The sequence below is a fragment of the Ciconia boyciana genome, chromosome 3 (assembly GCF_034638445.1).
Source record: "Ciconia boyciana chromosome 3, ASM3463844v1, whole genome shotgun sequence".
Lineage (NCBI taxonomy): Eukaryota > Metazoa > Chordata > Aves > Ciconiiformes > Ciconiidae > Ciconia > Ciconia boyciana.
Window position 1 is genome coordinate 74,660,458 of NC_132936.1, and position 20,778 is coordinate 74,681,235.

The following is a 20,778-nucleotide window of genomic DNA, read 5'->3' on the forward strand; positions in this document are numbered from 1 at the left end:
CTTTTCAGTCCATAGAAACTGCAGTGCCCAGAGAAGGGATTGCTCTGACATACTACAACAGTTCAGCTGTTCCCACATCCCCAGTTTTAATTATGTTATGGAAAAGATTTTGGGGTTTCATTTTTTTTTAACCATTAATGTGCACATATTAATGCACACACATATGTTAACACTTTGCTTAAGAAGCAACAAATAGACAATGCACAATACTTTTAGTTTATTATTTTAGTTTACTAGGGAACTATTTAAACTTATTGAAAGGATATGATTGAAAATTAATATATTTATCAGTAACACATTATTTTGAAGTTGTGACAAATACTCTATTAAATACAGGTACAAAAAATGAAGTGGAAATAATATATATATATTTGTCACACAACTTACTGAAACGGGACTTTTTCCAGTTTTTTCTTTTTCTTTTCCAACTTTTCCCGCATCCCATTTTTCTGCATTGATATCTGCCTCATTCCATTCTGGCCAAATGGGAAATCTCCACTTCTCGTTGGAAGCACCTACATGGGAAGACATAGTTGCCCTGGGAAACAAACAGAGGCATGAATAAAAATGAACAGTATATTAGACAAGGGTAGTAGGAAGATTTTTATCTCATAAAAAATTCTTTTTTTTTAATGTGCTGTAATAAAAATTTTAGTGTTAGTAACTACAATAACTTTTTGTCACTAAGATAAGCAAGCCTATAGAAGTGCTAGACGGCATTATTAGGTATAAACCAACAAAATATTTAAATGCATTTATATGAGGAATCTTGCTGAAGTAAATGGGACAGCTGAAGCACGAAAGCAGAATCCAAGGGCACAGTTTCCTCCCTCTTCCTTTTCCTCTGCTTCAAGCCATGTGGTTTTGCTTCCTCTCCTGTGCCAGTCCTAGCATTCACAACCCAACTCAACTCATTCATCCAATCTAAGGCTTTCCTTTTATTTTTTTTTCTAATTATTTCTCGAACAGCTAAAGATACTGTAATTTTCTCCTTCCTTTCCTTATACCACACACTCTTTTTTTTTTTTACTTTTTTTTTTTTAATGAGAAACAGCAGAATTCCTACAAATATGTCCAGGAGATCAGGAAGATAACAGTGTTTTGGGCTACAGCTGGAGGGCTATTTTTACAAACTGGTGCCAAGAAATACTTATTTAAAAAATAAAAGCTTAATTTCTTTAGAAACTGACATCTTCAGGAGATTTGAAAGGGAAAGCTTCCATTTCTTTTCTATTTGAGAACAGGGGGTTTTAACTCCTGGCCATATATTGCATATCATATCATGTGGATATTTATACTGATATACAAATCATCAGTGATATCATATAAAACCATACTCACAATTTACATTTCAGAATTATAGCTTCCTCTTGAGATTTTGGTGACTCCACAGAAAAAAAATGAACCCTGACTATGATTTACAGCATCATTCAGATAGTGCAAAGCATTTGACATTGCAGATAAAATGGTCACAGTGTCATAATTCACATACGCTCTTTTTTAGTTGTTGTACACAATATTCATTCATCCTTCCTATAGAGGTGCAACATTAATTATAATTACATTCTAAATACAAACACAGACTATATAAATTAGTAGTCTGGCTAGGGGAAAAGGGTGTGTAGCAAGTGACACCTGAAAATACTATTAAGTCCTGTCTCCCAGAAGGTGGAAGCAGGGGCAAGTCACTTGGGGGAACAGAGACATTGCTCAAGTGTAGAGCAATGAAATCACAAAAGCAAAAGCGCATCTGGAGTCAAAATAATCAAAGGACATTAAGGGCAAGAAAAAAGATTCTGTAAGTACACTGGCAGCAAAAGGAAGACTACGTAAGGAAAGTGTATGTCCACTGCTTATTGGGGCAGGGAACTTAGTGACAAAGGACATAGGAAAGGCCAAGATACTCAGTGCCTTTTTGTGTCTTGGATTTTGTTGGCAAATTTGGCTCTCAGGCCTCCCAGTCCATGAGTCTACTAACAGAGTCTGTGGGAGTGAAGCATTATCTACAGTAGAGGAAAGCAGCTAGGAGGCACTTAAGCCAACTGGACACACACAGGTCCATGAGACTAGTTGGGATGTGAGCAAAGGTACTGAGGGAGCTGACTGGAGTCAGTCCAAGGCTCCTGTTGATCATATTCAAAAGACCATGGCAATCAGGCAAAGTTTCTGATGACTGGAAAAAGGCAAACATCACACCTATCTTCAAAAACAGTAAGAAGGAGGATCTGGGGAACTACAGTGCTTGGAGATACTTTAAACTCAAATGGACAAGGACCTAAGCAACCTGATCTAAGCTGGCCCTGCTTTGAGCAGGGAGTTGGACTAGATGGCTTCCAGAGGCACCTTTCCATCAACATTTTTCTGTGATTCCATAATACTTTGTTGTTAGCAATAATAAGGACAAAGACGTGGGTAAAAATAAAGATTTCTCACTGTCTAGACAATAACTACATTCATCCACAGTACCATAACTCTTATTGGAAGACAGCTGTGAAAATTCAATACCATCTGTGCCTTCTGCTGTGCAAATAAAAATATAGCTTCTACCACTCTAACTGGAAGGAAGATGTATTCTCTAGAGTAATACCTTCCTTTGCTTTTCCATCTTTGTCATCTCAGTCATCTGTAAATGTCCTCCAGCCTCTCTCTATTATGTTTGATCTCTCTATTATGTTTGATCTTTCATTAATGGTACCATTTTTTCTCCAGCATTTTCTTGAGGACTCAAATGATGCTTCATTCCATATTCAATAATACTTAACAAGCAACTGAAAACCCTGAAGTGTTTATCAGTTTCTGTGGATTACTAGGAATGTCTATACCAGTTCCGGTTGTTTCAAAGAATCTGCTGTATCTGCATTAACTGCATGCATTAAGAACAATGAAAAACAGAATGCTAGCTGTACCAACAGCTTCAGCACTTGTGATGTTTTGAAGCTTTGCCCCTTTCAACATTGATTTAAATACAACTCCTAGCAGCTTCTTACATATACTTACAAGCAAAAAATGACAAGTTAAAATTCTTACTTTTTCTACTTTTTTCTTATTTCAGATGAAATACCAATGACATATGCAGTGATTTTAAATATTCAAGGACTACTTCTAATTTTTTGTATCTTTTTTCCTCCATCTAAGTCTGCATTTTCTCTTTTAAATATTTATAGAGAAGCATGGAAGTTTCACTCAATAATAATAATAATGATAATATTAATAATGATGAAGACATTCTGAAGCCATTCCCAAAGACAATTAAATAATAATTGCAATAATTTCTATAAGATTTCTGACTGCTTTGGGACAATAATGGAATAATAAAAAAGCATATTTTTAAAAAACAAAATATGGGAAGACTTGCCTATCTTACTATCACACTAAGACAGAAAATTACAATACACTTTGACATAATAGAATACCCTCAACACTAATAATGTGGAAGACATGGAAACAGTGCTATCTAAGACTGAGATGTCTAAACTAAGTTGGGGAAGCCCAATCCTCCTGCTTCTCAAGAAGGATGATTCAATTAAGATTTTGGAAAAATTCATGAAGAACTGCAACTTAGTTGGACTCCAAATATAAATGAATAAGTGACAAAAGACAGCTGAATTTATTAAAATAGTGTATTTGAATAAGGCTATTAAGAAGTTCCTTTATTACAAGAATTGAATAATATAATTCATTGAGAATTCTTTAAAACAAACTAACAGACACAAGGACAATGCAAAGCATTACTGATATTTTATGCTCAAGCTGGATGGGTCCATTGTGCAACAGTATTTTAAACAACAACTTACTGGCAGACTTCTTTTTAATTCTGTGCTAAACCCTAAAGGAGAAAAAGGAAGAATAGATTGCAAAATGAGGGAAACGCTATGAGTTGGCACTAATTCACCTCTGACCCTCTAAGCAGCTTCTCCAAGAATACTGGTATAATTGATATAGTGCCAACAGGAGAAACAGGGAACGGCAGGAGAGACAAACACAATAGGAGAAAAAATTGCAGACAGATTACGACCTAAGTTTTTCAGAGATTTCAGGTTTAATAGAGACAGGAGACAGGCCCACAACGTACTGGAAGTGTGCTCTCTCAAGTTAAACATAGTCATTTAGTCTGTAGACATACACACTTTAGCTGTTTTACTTACCCACTCTGTAAGCAAGACCTTGTCAATATGGTCAATGGAGCCTAGGGAGTAAATATTTTCTTCTTAAAGTAGATAAATCTACCAGTAAACTATCTCTGACCATTCCCCACAGAGGGAACGCAGCAACATTGAAGGGAGTCTTCTCAAGAGAATTACAGAAGTACTGGTATTTAGTTTCAGAACAGCATGGCTACTCCACCTTCCTTTCCCAGTACTCATGTCATTCTGGACCACCAGACAAGAATAATTTTGGGACACATGAAAATAACTGATGCACTATGCAGGTTTTTTAGAATTCTGGAAGACACCATTCTTTCTATTTCATTCTTTCCTCCAGACAAAGATTTAATACTCTCTTTCCTAACTCCCCCTTGCAAAAGTTAGATGCACCTTTAATCTTGCTTAGCCTTTTGATGCAGTCACTTTCCTTAACAGTAAAACAAAACAAAACCCCTCAAAAAAGGAAGGAAAAAAGAATTAGTTTTTCACTTTTGCTTAGATGAGCAGATCTGAGGATGGAAATGAGACATATTCTCACAGTAATTTTGACTGGGAGTATTTGAAACAGATAAAATTGTTTAATAGTTCAATAATAATGCCAGCATTGCTTCCACAATGACTCTGGGGCTTTATGCAGAAATCTGGTTAGAGCCTTGACAGATAAAAGTGCTTCAGCTTCTTCTGTCTCCATGGCTGTACTTTGGAAGTTAGGGGAAAAAATTCCCAGGGATTCCACCATAGTGATGACTTCTTGAGGATTTCTGGTTCGTTATTTGCATATGGATACATCCAATCTTTTTTATTCTTTCTGCGATCCTTGTCATTCCTTATGATACAGGTTGCAAAGATAATATTTTTTGCAGCTAAATCCTTTTCAGTTTCTATTTTCATTAAGGTTTTATTTGTTTATTTCTATTAAACCTACTTAAGTTTCAAAGTTTAAGATCTGCTTTATATTATCATTCTAAGAAATCAATACAGAGGTTTTCATGGACTTAGGATGTAGTACTGGGATCTCTGCCTGAGGATTAAGATGCAAAATTGAAAGCTAAGTTTTGATTAACTTAATGAATTGCTACTCAGCAGCTGAGCTACAGTTACTGTCTATGCATCTGTTCTTAGCTAACTTCAACTATGGAGTAAAATATGTGTTTGCTTAAAGCACATATTTGAGAATCAAAAGACTGAGCATTGGTATCTGTAACAGCAACTGTTTAAATAAACTGGCCACTTTATTTGCAGTATGATACATTTAGGTGGTACAGTATGATTAGGTGTTTATATGCGAGCCTTTCTGTAGATGCAATGATTGCGAGTTTGGTCTTCATTTGATTCACTCTATTAAGAATTTGTTTATCTCCACGACAGGGCATTTGTTGCTAAGTAACTGCCAACAAGCCATCACTTCATCCCATCTTACTGCTCCCTGTAGGTGTTTTAAATGGTCACCAACATTACCCATAGCATGTTTTAAAGTTTAAAAAATAAACTGTGAATTTGATCACAACAATACCCCAACAGAAGACAAAATCTATTTGATTCTCATCATTTTCACCTTGTTACCTGGTGAGTGTTGCTAGTCTTTTATCTTTCATTAAATACTATCTATTCTTTCCCTGAAATGTCTGCAACCATTACACTGTACAGCTTAGTTCCATTCAAACCCCAGAAAATACACTATTAACATATATCTGATGTCACACTGACTACAGTTCTTGGGATGGCCAATAATTAACGGAAATGATTCAGTAACAGGACATGATACTTAGGTAACTAATATCTGGCAGGTCAGTGAATGAGGCTCAGAGCTGCAACTTCTATCCTTCTTTCCTCCTTCCACTCCTCCGGATGCTCTGAACTCCTCTATACGTACAGAAGTAAAAGCAATCTGAAGTGAGGAATCTCACATCTCATATTCCCCATTGGATACCAATGTTGGAACACAGGGAGGTGAGAATTTGGGGCTTTTTCCACTTACCAGGAAGCAATAAAGAAAAATGTGTCCCTTCCCTTGGATTGTTTGAGCAGTCAGAAGAAACAATTTCTGGCCCCAGTAAAGGCTTTTATATTAGGACAAAGAGTGCAGAGAACAAACATATGGCTCAACTTCTCCTTCAAACGTGTCCTGGGGGGAAGCTACTTAACTTTTTCCCTAATCTCTTCAGAACTCAAAGACAAAAGGCCCCTTTGAAGACTTTATTTATGGCAGAAAGATCTTTTAAACTTTAGTCATTGAAATAGTTTTTCAAAAGTAGCATCTGAATATCTTAGAAACCCATGGCAGAAACCATGGCAATACTCAAGTTCATAAGAATCTGGAAAGGATATGAGAACGTTTGACCAAGTATCAGTATCTCTGCTGCAAAATGAATTACTCTTTTTCTTCATACCTAGTGCCATTCTGAAGAAGAGGAATGAACAGAATGAGTCATGATCAGACGATCTAATAAGCAGCTAAGGCCACACAGTCTTCTCTTTATTATTAATATAGTCAGCAGCAATTCCAAAATAAAACCAAAATATGTTGTTTACAGTAACTTACCATTATTCTTATCTCAGACACTGGAGCCAAAACTTAAAGGACTTTCTGTAGAAGAAAAATACACTAGTCTAAATACTTAGAGCTCTCATGGTTGGGGAAAGACTCAAGCCATGGATGCAGTGCAGATACAATGAGCAGAACAAATAATTGTAAAGCATCTAAGTTGCAATGACAGTTGCTTGCAAAGCCTATGACAACAGGTTTTGTTGTCATTTCACTTTTGTGTACTGGGGTAGGACTTCTTCCTCAAAAAGCACAGAGTGCTTTCTGTGTGAAGCAAGATCAAACTGTGGAAAATTAAAGTGATGATAGAAAGAAACGATGAATACCAACTGATTATTCTTTATATGCATATTATTTTTAACAGAGTCTGTAATTTGGATCACTACTTTCGAGTCTAATATTCTCATTTCTAAACATAGGTGATATCCTTGTAGGTGTCAGACAAACTACTAAGACTTCAGTAACTTGCCAAGAATGAGCCTATTTCAAATGTTTGCACACATTTTCTAAGAGACAATGGTCACCTAGCTTCACATTTAGCCTTGCCAGCTAGGAGTCCACATGTTTTCTTACTTTTATTTGCCTGCATATTAATGGGGGGTGAGATGTTCACTCTTGGTTTTCTTTCCAGGTTATAGAAGGGGAAAAAAAAGCTACTTGCCAAATCCCTTGCCCAAACTGTACAGAGTGGCGTTTCCTGGACATTATTTCAAAGAAAAATTGATGGAAAGTAGTGGCCTAGAAGCATTGTAGTTTTTAAAACTTTTTTTTTTTTTTAGTTTGTTCTCCTTATTTTCAGCCTGATTCCATTTGTTGCCCTATAAATATGGTCTGAATTTTGGTCTTTATAATTTTAAAATTCCAGCTAAATTTGAGTATCTTTCTTAAAAGTTTGGATCAGTTTTCATCAACATAATTCAGACTTGCTGTTTTGATCCATTTATACCAACTATACATTTTTGCTATATAAAAATTTGAACTGACAAAAAAGTCAGAAATTGAATATAAAAAGCAGAATAGAGTACTAGACTGGTGCCATGTGTTAGAGAAAAAAAGATGGAGATGCATTCAAAAAACTGATGACAAATGCAGTGATAAAGCAACTCAATACTTCATATAGATCACAACAGATTTATCTTGTATGACTAAATCTTAGCAAAGCTAAAACAAATATACATTTTTTCATGTATTTTTGGAAGAAATCATGTGAAATCCAATCTTAATGCTCGTAGTAAGCTCATGTTCAGTGTTAGAATTTTGGACTCTTTTAACCTTCTATTTTTGCATTCCAGGAAGAAGAGTAGTTTTTATTGCATAAACTATCATTAGTAAGAGGCTCAAAGACAGAAGCAAATCAGGTGAAGTTACAGACTTCAGAAAGAATAGTGTGGACACTGCTGCTTTCAATGGCAGCACAAGTCAAACTCTGTAGCCTGTGAGAGCAATGCTAAAAAAGCTCAGCTTGTCATTTTCAGTGGCAAGAGCCAGCTATAGTAAAAATTCTCTGCTCCTGATTCTATGGAGCCAAAGGAGTGCTCTCAAAAAGCTTTTAATATGGAATGGCAAAAAATACTATTTCACATATTTGAAAAACACTCTTGAGAATGGAAGGTATCAGATGGCCTGGAAGTCATTCATTTGGCAGCCTTTTATATTCTTCCACACTGGAGGTCACTTAGACTTTTAAAAGAGATCCTTCAAAAATATTTTTTTAATTTACATTCCCAAGGGTGGAACACTGAAGATTAATCCCAAGAGATGCCTGCCAAAGCAGAAACCTTGTAATATCTAGCTCATAAATGAGCACTTTTAATCTATAGAAACAAAAATAGTTTACAGAGGAGGACTTTATATTCAGTTTTACAGGTAGAAATATGATATACCAAGACCTAGCTAAAGTCATAGCAAGGACTTGGAAAGAGGAGTGCCTTTTCTGGTGATTTTCAGGTGCCAGTATCAGCCAAGAGAAGTGATTTCTGACTGATTCTTCCAAGGTGGTTGACTCTGGGTTGTGCTCCAGGTGGGACTGTTGTCAGCTAAATCCTTTATGGTTACCTGGTTTCAAAAGGTGGAGGTGACAGGCCAAGTGAACAGAGTACAGACTAACATAGGCACCAAGGGGTCCCAGCTGCATCTTGCAGTCTTTCAACAAGTCACAGGTTTGACTGCAAGTAACATCTAGACCCAATTTGTAGACCAAATTTCTGTTTCATCAAGGCACTGTCCTTCCAACTAGCAGCAAATGACTACAGGTTACATAGTTCTCAGTTAATGATAACACTTCACATCAGATGCTGTCTGTCTTTATGTTAGATCAATTAAGATCTCTGTTTAAGTACAGCAAAGCAAGCAAATAAAACACTACGACACATTAGAAGCTGGATGTCCAATACATGAAATTAGTACAATGCCACTCAGTATAATCAATCTTATGTCCTTTGCATGAAATACTATGTTTGGTTCCAGTTGCCCTAGCAATGTAACAATAACTTTGGAAATTCAGTGACAGGCAACAGTTTAAAGCATAGAGGAATAACAAAGCATAAACATACAAAATACCAAGTAGTACAGATAAGAGTGTACTGTTTATCTGCTCTCATAGCACAAGAAAAATAACGCATCTAACATAAACACACAGCAAATTTAATACCAATAAAAGGAAACACGTGACTGCTCAGCACATAATTCGCCAGCAGAACTCCTTCACATCAGATGCCATTCAGGTGAGAATACTGATCTATAGCTACTGGAACAGCCTGTCTCAAGTAGCACATACCTCAGTCAAACTCAAGGAAAAAAAAAGAAAAGGAATGTGCCACTCGGGGGATCTTAGTTCCATTCCACCGAACTCTGTGTGAGAAACCACTAACAGGACAGTCACAGAGCATCCACTTGTTCTGGTTGTCCTCCAAGGCAGGAAGCTGAGGATCTCTTTCCAAAACCTCCTTTACTGTACCTGATTCAAAGAGAGAATCTGAAGTAATGTTTCCCCATATAATTGTACAGCACCTTAGAAATTATGAAACCAGTAACTTTTCTGAGTTTGTTTCTCCCAGTGTTTCCTGCTAAAAAGATTGAGCTGGCCTTAGATTCAGCTATAGGAATGTTGGAAGACTGCAGCACCTCTTTCCACACTGGAGTTTGGTACTCAAGTATCTTTCAAGAACACAGCTTGTGCCTTGCTCCTTTTTTTGGCATTTCTTCCCTGTTGGCTTCTGTAAAATCCTTTTGTGCCTTCTGTGTGGCACCTGGGTAATTAAGAACTAAAAATCTCTGCGTGGCAGAGCACCTCAGTACTTCTGTGGATTTAGGTCAACTCATTTACAAAGCACTTAGCATGCATTGATAAGAAAACCAGGAAATCCCATTTTTTCAGTGGTGGTTACACAGAGCTCTCAGAAGAGCTAAAGACCATTCTGCTTAAGTAGAAGAATAATCCATGACAAACAGGGTCTCTAACATGATATTTTAAGACTGCTTTCCAATTTCAAAGCACAATTATTACTATTTTTCTTTTGACAGCGCTTTTTCTGCTATACAGGTCTGCTGAAAGCTGCTTTTCTCTATTACATTGTTCATTGTAATAGAAGTCTAGACTTCTATTGCACAGCCTCCAACCAACGGCTCATGGACAGTGTTTGCCTGCGAGATCCCCTGACATTGCTTTGAATTACAGGGAAAGAAAAACCTAAAACTAAGACCCATAGGGAGCACAGCATTTAGTGTGATATTGCCATTGGTATATTACTTAATGTTTTCATGCCCATGAGTCCATGAAATTTGAAATCTACAGATCAGGGTAGGCTGAGCTCTCAGGTTTTCATTGTTTTAATTAGAATTAACTAGGAAAACTAATTTGAGTACATAATTTCCTAATTAAAATGTAATCTAGTTAATTAAAAATTCAACTTACTGGTTGCCTTATATGCTATTTTAATATGTTTATCTCATTTACTTGGGGAAGAACCCATTGTCTCACAACAAAGCATGAAACTAAAAAAAAGTTAAAGGCAGAAGAAAAGGAAAAAAAAAAGTACTAACAAATTGACTATATAGATTAAAATTGTAGTGCATTTACACACTGAAACATTTAAATGAATGAAACACAGGTGCTGAAAGCAAGATCATCATCTTTCTGGCCAGAAAATGCTAACAGTAAGAATTCTAGGTGTACTTAATTTTATTTCTGAGACTAACAAAAATACCGGCCTTGGAAATATGGGTTATGTATAAAACAAATAGACAATAAAAGACAATAAATGAAAAGCAGGTATTTTATGCTCAGGTAGGGCAATGCAAACTCTCCAGGAACGTCTCTAGTTTTTGTTAGATTACAATTTAGATATTAGTACAATAGCACAGTAAAAGAGTTTGCAGATGCACATTGATGCAATAAATAACTTCTGAAGAACAATTATGAACCAAAGAATTTCAACCAAATTGAACTTAGGATCATAACACATTTAACCACTAGCATTACTATGTCTGGAGAAAGTGCACGTACATGATGGTACCATTTGCTCAGTGTTTCAGATGGTTAAATTTTAAGCTACATAGACACTTCTCCATTCAATTCTGCAGCTGGATGTCCTGAAATCCTGGCCGTTACAGATTTATGTTGCTTCTGAATTATTTGAGAGAACAGGAAATGCCTTATCATATTGGTAATGCAAACAGCGAATAAACCCTTCCAAAAGGCTCCGGACAGCTATTCAAAACAAAAGAATTCTGTTCATCTTAGGAGTCATTGCAATTAACAGCCTGCTAAATGAGACTGTGATCTCAAAATGCCTGTTCCTCAGGATTATCAGGACAGTAGCTGCAAATTGGAAATGAACAACTGCTGCAGCTCGAGATACACCAGAGCTCACTCCCAGACTCTTGAGAAGCCTTAACTGGCTTTGGTGATGCATGTGGTTAAGAAGGATCTGAACTGAGATATTTGAGATAGAAGAGCCTCCTGAGTGATCCAAAGGACTAAAATCAGCTTTGTAGTAAGGGTATAGTATCTTGTAATACCTGACCAGTTACAATTGTAAAGAAGGTTATGAATGCAGTGAAGGTTTAAAATTCTTCATATGAATCTTCCTTCCCTTGCAAAGTTCAGTAACTAGCTGTACTGGTTTTGTCTGGGATTGAGTTAAATTTCTTCACAGTAGCTTGAATGGGGCTATGTTTTGGATTTGTGCTGGAAACAGTGTTGATAACACAGGGATGTTTCAGTTGCTGCTAAGCAGTGCTTACACAGCACCAAGGCCTTTTCTATTTCTCACACTGCCACATCAGCGAGCAGGCTCGGGGTGCACAAGAAGGGACCAGAGGGGACGCAGCTGGGACAGCTGACCTCAACTGACCAAAGGGCTATTCCATACCATATGACGTCATGCTCAGCATGGAAAGCTGGGGAAGAAGGAAGGCAGGGACACTCGGAGTGATGGCATTTGTCTTCCCAAGTAATGGTTACGTGTGATGGAGTTCTGCTTTCCTGGAGATGGCTGAACACCTGCCTGCCCGTGGGAAGTAGTGAATGAATGCCTTGTTTTGCTTTGCTTGCGTGCACAGTTTTTGCTTTCCCTATTAAGCTGCCTTTATCTCAACCCACGAGTTTTTGCACTTTTACCTGGATTCTCTCCTCCCATCCCACTGAGGGGGGGGGAATAAGCAAGCAGCTGTGTGGGGCTGAGCTGCCTACAGGGGTTAAACCATGACACTAGCATGCTTTGAACTCGAGCACCGTGTTTCTTATAACCATAACCTTGAAATTAACTGTATTTTTAAAGATGGCCCAGTTTCCAATAAATGGGGCAGAATTAACCAAAAGATGGATATGCCTAATCCAAAATTGCAAATTTAGGGCATCATCAATAATTGGGACTATTATCCTCAATGCTTTTTGTCCAAAATTTTAACTCTGTTTCAAGCCTCTAGCAGAACTTAGTCAGAACCACCAAGCCATACTCATCTCTGACTGAGGCTCATGCAAGGTCAAAAACATGCATAAGCATCTACCTAGGAATCTAACTAGCTTTTACAGTAATATAGCAACCCCTTCTCACAATCACACATATGTTGCAGCACGTGTTGCAAGACAAAGATACACCATTGAGCTACCCTCTTGGACCACAAACATAAGAACAGGAGTACTGAGTCAGAGCAAGGGTGAACTATAGCCCAACATCTTGTCTCAAACAATACTCGCAGTTGAAAGCCTATGAAGAGCATAAAGGCATATGTAGTATATTTCTCTAATACTTTGATAGTCTCCAATCATTTTTAGCTCAAGCAGTTCCTGAGCTACTAGCGATTTCTATTTATTTATATAATCTTCAATGGATTTCTTTTCCGCAGACTTGTTCCATGACCCCATGTAAATTTTTAGTGCCCATTAAAACTTAAACTAACCAACAGTCTATATTCTCTAAACCACTACTGTAGCCTAAATCTTAAGAATACTTACCTGAGGAACACATGCTGGCAGTGGATAAAACCTAATCACAAGCCTTGGCTTAACTCCTTATCCTAGGCATATGGGAATTCAAGTATGAATTAGCAATGCAGCTATTTTTTCTGTTCTTACTGTCCCAGCCTTTAATGTTAATAACAAGCATTAGGTAATCCTAGGCTTTGGTGCAGCAACACACTGTACAACAGCAGTGCAGCAACCTGCTACTCGTTGCAATCACAGGCACACAGTTAAACTTAAATAATTTCTTCCAGCCAGTCCAGGCTTCAGCCTGTCTCTGCAGGTCCTCAAGGATCCATCAGCATTAAATATTGCTCGTAGTTACTGCTCTCCCTAATAAGAACTCCAACACCACTCTGACCTTGCCCTATACATTGGTGACCTATACATTGTGCCGCAATTATCCCTAAATCACTTGCCTCTCTTGGCATTGACTATTAACCCCTCACTTTTGTCCCTAAGAACCCAAACCCTAATTCAGATTTTTCTTTGTGCTGGCAGATGCTGATGACTGAAGTTTAATTCAGAAGATTGGGCTTGATGGCATAGAGTTTCATCAAATTCATTTAAAAAGCATTTTAATTCATTATCCATTCTTATACTAGCCGAATCTCTTCCAGTGCCGACAAAGACATCAATTCCTATTCACTATAACCGCTGAAACCTGAGAAAGATCAGATTCTCAGTAGCCTCTAATGGTGCAATTAAGGAAAGCTATAAGGACAGCAGTTCTTTTGAGCTCTTCAGCCTGTCATCTCTAGCAACTGCCCAGCTCCTGAAGGGAATTGCTACCTAATTAGAAAGCAGTAATGAAGAGAGACCCAATGGAGCATCCTGCAGAGGTCCGTGCAAAGTCTGGCTTAGCGAGTCCAAAGGAATTTTCCTGCCTTCTCCATATGCTTCTGAGGTCCCACTCCAGCACGGCAATATATCCACCAATAATCCCCATTGATTTTCCACAGTACAGGTGTACTATGCTGACTATTGTGAGCATTTACAGGGGAAAAAGAAGCCTGATCTCTCTAGGAATCAAGCAAAGTAATTTTAAGGTCATCAAAATATATTTTCCACCTGTTTGTACACATTACTCTCAGAGGGCTTCTGCACTAATGTTATCCACAAGATTTGAAATTATAACACTGTAATTCTTTGTGGTAAGCATTGACAGCTCTCAGGATTTTTTTTTTTCAATATTTCTAAAAACTATTAGCCTTTTTTCTTTTTTATACTACTGATATTTCTATTCAGTATTTCAATCAATGCAGACATATAAAAAAAAGTAGCATTTACTATCAGGAAGACCTTATTAGACAAAATACAAAATATTTTTATCCCTGCAACTGCAAGCTGTGTTCAAAAATAAAACAGAGATCCTCAGGGAAAACCTACCTTGCAATTACAACGGAATACTAAATTGATGGGACAACGTTTTCTCAGGCAGCCTGCAAACATCCATTCCTCCTTCTGATACAGGGACAGTAATACTACTTAAGTTCTCACAGGCTTACACAAAATGTGTACACTACAAGTCTCTGTCTCGCAAATGCACTGAACAAGCTAGGTAACAGAATGAATGTAAACAGAAAATATCTAATAAGTAATTGTCATGTCATATCTCCAATGAACAACAGCTCCAGTCTTAAAGTGCGTGTGTAAGATTTACTTCTAATCTCCATATCCCACGAAAAAAAGACTTGGTAAACTGCCTTTGCTAAAACATTTACGATCATTACTAACACTTGCCTACTATTAGGAGTAAATCTTTATCTGAGGAAACATAGAGCAATCTCTCCAACATAGGAATTGCAAACCAAAATGAGGACTAAGTCATAGGGTTACACAGTACAGTTGTTTTATCACCATGTTCAGCAATTTTTCTCAACAATTATAAATATTAAGAACAGCAGTATTCATCATTTTGTCCCAGAGTAGACTCCTGCAGAATCAGCTCGGTACTGTGCTAATTTTTCTTGACAACAATGATACCAATCTAGCCTTAAATCAGAAAATTGAACATTTTCTGTATTTGGGGCTAGAACTGTACTATCTAGTAAATGAATGAGATTTTCATCTTTTTCTCATGGACCTGCAAACACAGAATATCTTTACTGTAATATAGATGTTCCTTACTATACAGTGTCTTTCCATTTCCAAATAAAGAAATAACATGTTGATCTGTCTGCTATCAATTGCATTCCCATCATTCTGACATCACAAATCCTATGACAAAGGGGAAGGCACGCTAGAAGCAGTGTTGAAAATTGAAAAATGAAACATAGCCTCTATTTTGCATAAATCACAGTCTGTAGTCCTAAATTTTGACCATAAGCTAAGCCTGACCCAAATAAAAAGCTCCCTGTAGACTTTAGCAGACTGTAGTTCAAAACTTGAAACTGCCTAGTTGCTTGTTCTCTCCATAGAAATTCTGTGGCTTATAGCAGTGGTCTCCAAAGTGGGGTGTGCACACAAGGAAGAAAATATTAGAACCTCAGTAGTGCATGTATATCATTTATGAATACATAAATATACATATACTGGGGGGGTGTGCTCAAAAATTTTTTACTGATAGGGTTGCATGACCAAAAAAGTTTGGAGATCACTGGCATATAGCATGACTAAAGAAAAGAAATATGTTTCAATGTTTCAGTCCTTTCAGAGGGACTAAGAATGCTAAAATATCTTTTTGATATTGGGTTTGGGGTATAAATTCCAATCCATCTGGGCAACAAGGGCAAGCAAGAAGAAAGGCTATTCAAGGTATCAAAAGTGTTCTCAAGGGTAAACTTTTAGCGCCTCTCTGTTCAGTTCCCAACTATCAACAATTTTCACTGATTTCAGCAAAACCAGATTTTCACCCAGCTCTTTGACTACAGAGTATTAAGATGCGTGTGGTTTCTCAGCAGGATGAAGATCTTACTGAGACTAAACACTGTAGTAGAATAGAGCCTTTAATCAACTCAGAAAGCACTTCCAAACAGAGCAAAACAATATGGTTGAAAGTGTAGCAAGTGCTGAATTCAAATTTTCAAATATTTTATAGCACCATTCTCTACTGTTTGATGAAAAAGTGGGGCTACTTTTTCTGTAAAATTTTTGTTTCAAGACAAAAATGTATTTACGCAAAAGTTTAGAATAAGCTGTCCCTAGCTTTCCTTGATTTAAATTCATTATCTACAGCTCAACAGATGCTAAAGTGAAATCCTTCCTGACAGCTTAAACAAGAAGGTTTATCAGGTCAGTTGCAGAACTTGGTGAGACATGCATTGACCTAAACCAACATTTTTTCATCCATCCACCCAAAAGGCCTTAGTAATATTTCAGAATGATAAGAAGTGAGCAGGGTTAGGTTAGTCAGGAAATTAGTATTGGAGTTGCTGTAATTTTAGATTTTTTTATGTCACAGATTTTCTGTTTTCCCCTTTTACCTTACCAGCATTTCTGGTAATATGTATATTAATATAAATATTAATTGATACAAACACAAACAGAGGTAGTTCTGTATACTAAAAGCTCTTCCATCAAATAAGATCTTTTTTTTAAAAAAAAAGGTCACTTCATCTCTTCATATGCCTGAATATGGTTCAGGACAATAAGATGTCATGGAAATGTATACAGCACAAACACTGAAACATCTAGACACTTACTGGTGAGACTTGCTCCTTTTTACAACAAGGGCACTCTGTATCACAATGGCAGAGCAGATAAACCCAAAAGATATGCTACAGTTTAAACAGAAATTACAGGCTTAATAAAAAAAATTAATACAAGCTATATATTCTGTGTCATGAAGGTTCTGCATGACAGTCAGGCTATTGTAACAGTTTCTTTCATAGTCTAGTAACACAAGCCACTAAGCCACCATTAGGGCATCTTCAAGCTACTACACTTTATGTAAAATAGCCTTAGTGAAGTGAGTAAATATTCCTGTGCTCTGATTCTTAGCTAATGTTGAATTAACATTGGCATATGCTAGACATTAGTTCCATTGCAATTAGTTGATAATTGCAGAGTGAGAGATAATCATGTCTCCTGTCCTTTAGGTCCAACATGAGATTTCAAATATTACGCGAGCATATCCCCTAGATTGCATTTCAGAGGTGTTTCAGTAAAGCTTAATATCATTCAAATAGTTTGTAACTAAATATCCTCATCTCAACTTGACACTGGGAAAACAATTTTCTAATCTGATTTATCCATCGTGGTCTCATTTAATAAAGCCTAAAGTAACCATGTACTAAAGAAAAAGACAGATACCGTTCTAGATAATCTGATACAAATAACTAATTTCATAAGAATGATTCTTTTACAAGTTATTGTGTATGATATGGAACAGAATTAATGATTTTTAGACTCTCCAAAAAAAGATGTATCTTAATTTAATGTAACAGCTAAAAAATTCTCACACTGTAAGCATGCCTATTAGGGAGCAAAACCTGAAATACTGGACAAAATCTTTTGGATGACAGCCCATTCAGTTTCACATAGACTGGAAAGTAAGAAAATACTTCTTTTTCTCTAACAGTGCTAAAAAATAAAAGCATCCCTGGCAGCTTAGATATCATCAGAAAAATTTTGATAAACTGCTTGAAGCAGTAAATATGAAGGGCTGCATGGCTGTGACCAAAACAAAAAAAGAGTTGCTAAGCAAATTGATGCAGTGAGGAGAAGGGAGGAATTAGACATACTGGCTGACTGCAACAACAGAAAAGTTATCACAATGGGAATCAAGATGCAGAATACAGAACAGAAGTATGAAAATATGAAACAAGAAAACACTTTGTAGCAAAGGCTGGGTAACTGGATATGAAATAAGAACAAAGGGGTATTTGAAGACTGATTTCAAGAGTGTCTTAAGTAATACAACTGAAACTTTTATTTATGGCAGGAAAAAGAAGAAAAAGGCATGACCATATACATCAGATATCTTTTTCACCTGAATCCTGCCAGTGCCATGCATGCAGGGTTACATACTTTAGGATGAGAAAGCTGCTCAAAACAGAAAAAGAACTTGCAGGTTGAAACAGCAACAGTGAAAGAAAGTAAATGTTTTCTATTTATTTCTTTGTCTTTGCAGGAAGAAATATACATTTTCACAGAAATATACAAATTCACACTAAATTCCTAGCAAATAGTCAATCATTTTAAAATATCTCAAGAGATGCTACTTACACAGAAATATTTAAGAAGCGAATAGGAAGAATGATTTTTTTTTTAAATACTTAATTTCCTCAGATTCACTCTAACATAAAGCAAACATTCAAGGCATTGGGATTTGTGTTTCCCTTCTGTAAATGAAATTGATGTGCTAGAAGAGTCATTAACCATTTTGTCCTGAAAACTTCAGCTAGCTTAGTTCCTTTACCTGATGGAAATGGAGGGTGTGTATTCCCAAAATTATTGTCTTGATGCACAGCTTCGAGGTTCTTTTAAACCCAAACAACATTCCAGTGAACACTTAACTTCTATCTGCTCCTGACCATAAGTTGAATGCTTCGTACCATGAGCTGTGGCCAACGCGCTGCCCCTCGCATACGGAAGCAGCCACATCACAAAGCCACCCACCCGCGTACCACACGTGCCGTGATCGTCTCCTTCCTACAGCTCTCCTCGAGGTCCAAGGCACCCTGTCTGCTAGACCAGGTATGGTACAAGATACACGCAGCATCGCTTTGGCAGGATGACGCTACCGGACAGGTGCATAAGAAATACCATAGAAGCAAGAAAGTACAACTTTCACCACCAAGCTGGGCCTCCAGTTTAAACAAACGAAATAAAACAACCAACCACCACACCCCACCTTGTCTATTGAAACCACTTTTAATTAAGCATCCACTTGAGCAAGTAAACTTTCTCCGCGTAAGTTACTTGCACGCACGGGACTACGGGCAAGCAGCTCCTCCAGGTATGTCCAGCCTGTGACAAGGCCGCGATACAGAGGCGGGGACGGCAGAAGGTGGCACCGTGCCGCAGCGGCCGCCCAGCCCCGCCGGCCGCGGGCCTTAACGGCCGCCGGGCCCGAGGAAGGGCGGGCGCGCGGCCGGGACGCCCCGGGGGACGTTTCCAGACGGCCGCGGGGGCGGCCGAGCCCCCTCCCCGGCAGCGGCAGCGGCAGCGGCAGCGGCGGCAGCGGCCGCAGCAGCCCCGGCCGGGCACCCCGGTGGCTCTCCCGGCGCGCCCGCCTCGCACCCCGTGGCCGGCCGGCCGGTCGGCCGGCGGGGGGCAACCCTTCTCCGGCGCCCTCCCTCCTTCCCGCCCGGGGCTCTTACTCTTTGGCGGAGGCGCCCAGCAGCCCGGAGCTGTTACGGCTGCCGAGCTCCTTCTTCTTGCTCCCCTTGGAGGCCATGGCCGCGGGTCCCGCCGCGTCCGCCGCGTTGCCGGGCGACCCAGCCCGCCGGAGGTAGCGGCTCCAGCGCCGCCCCGCGGCCCAGGGGCCCTGCGGCCAGCGCACCCCCGGCATTATCCCCGGCCCCCGCGGGAGGAAGGGCCGGCAGGAGACGCCCCGGCAGGTGCCAGCCGCCGCGCAGGAGGGGCCGGGGCCGCCACCGCCACCGCCGCCGGGCAGCGGGCGTCGCGTGAGGGGTGACGCCCCGCGCCCGTCCCGCCCCGCACCGTGGCGAGCACGGACACGCCGCTCGCCGCCGTCTTCGTGTCCCAGGAACCAAGACTCCGGTATAAAGCGCCTTTGCGGAAAAAGGCTTGCCTTTGGAGGTGATGAAATGCTGCTTGCTGAGCTTGTGCAGTAGCTTCAAGGATCTTTCCGAAGACAATAACTTGAAAAGGCTCAAGACATTTAAGAAGTGCATTTTAGTTATTAAATACTCTAATCGAAGGACTAAGTTTCTGTTGAACAAGTAAAGAGCAAGAGTAAGAAGTACCGATTTGAAATGGTAGCAATTTTTTGCCCCTTTTTACACCAGCAGGTATGAACCACGTGGGAAGGAAGCAAGAAAGAATTAGTCCTGGAGCCTGGAGAGATTGTAGAGCTGGAAAGTATTTATTTTTTCATTTAAATGATTAAACTAATTAATTCCTGATATGAAGCCTCTGATTACCAAAGTGAATGGAGTTCCACCAAGGTCAGGTAAACGTTAATCAGCTACTTTTGAATTCAGCAGACAGCTGACTTCAACTAAACTAAGCGGACTTTTTCAGACACATCCCAGGGATTACATTATTGCCAACAACTCCTATTTCTAACTCTTAACCTATTTGCTGTTTCCCAATCTGTAGTGCATGATGAAAAATCCATGATAGAACATACTTGTTCACTTATTCAAGCTAAGTCTTTTTGAAATATAAAAATCAATGAAAATTTATTTGTCAAGTTGCAGAGGGCATGAGTAGATAAAAGATACAAGGAAAAATATGCAGATGTTCCTACATCTAGAGGCTTATTCTAGACAAATGTCAGATCTTGATTTATATCAAGATGACAGAAGTCATTATACTTGTAAATTTCAAAGCAGAAAATTCTTCCGCATCTTTGCATTTCCTTCAGCATTATGTCCAACAGCATCTATTTTAAATAAGGTATCTTGGGACACTTCTCACTTGAGAACCAAGTAAACATTTCAGGTTTATTTATTTCTTTTCAAACTGAGGAGCTGGTCTCTCTTCAGACAATT

General features: G+C 38.6%; 1 protein-coding gene across 1 annotated transcript in view; it reads right to left on the bottom strand.

Annotated features, from left to right (window-relative positions):
• The window catches only part of ADGB (androglobin), a 130,682-nt gene extending 111,072 nt beyond the window's left edge, over positions 1 to 19,610 (bottom strand). Inside the window, exons 1-2 of the mRNA XM_072857952.1 lie at positions 19,420 to 19,610; positions 388 to 538 (exon numbers count right to left, since the gene is read on the bottom strand). Coding sequence (XP_072714053.1) covers positions 388 to 538; positions 19,420 to 19,610 — 342 coding nt within the window. The remainder of the gene's footprint in view (positions 1 to 387; positions 539 to 19,419) is intronic.
• Positions 19,611 to 20,778: the final 1,168 nt, after the last annotated feature.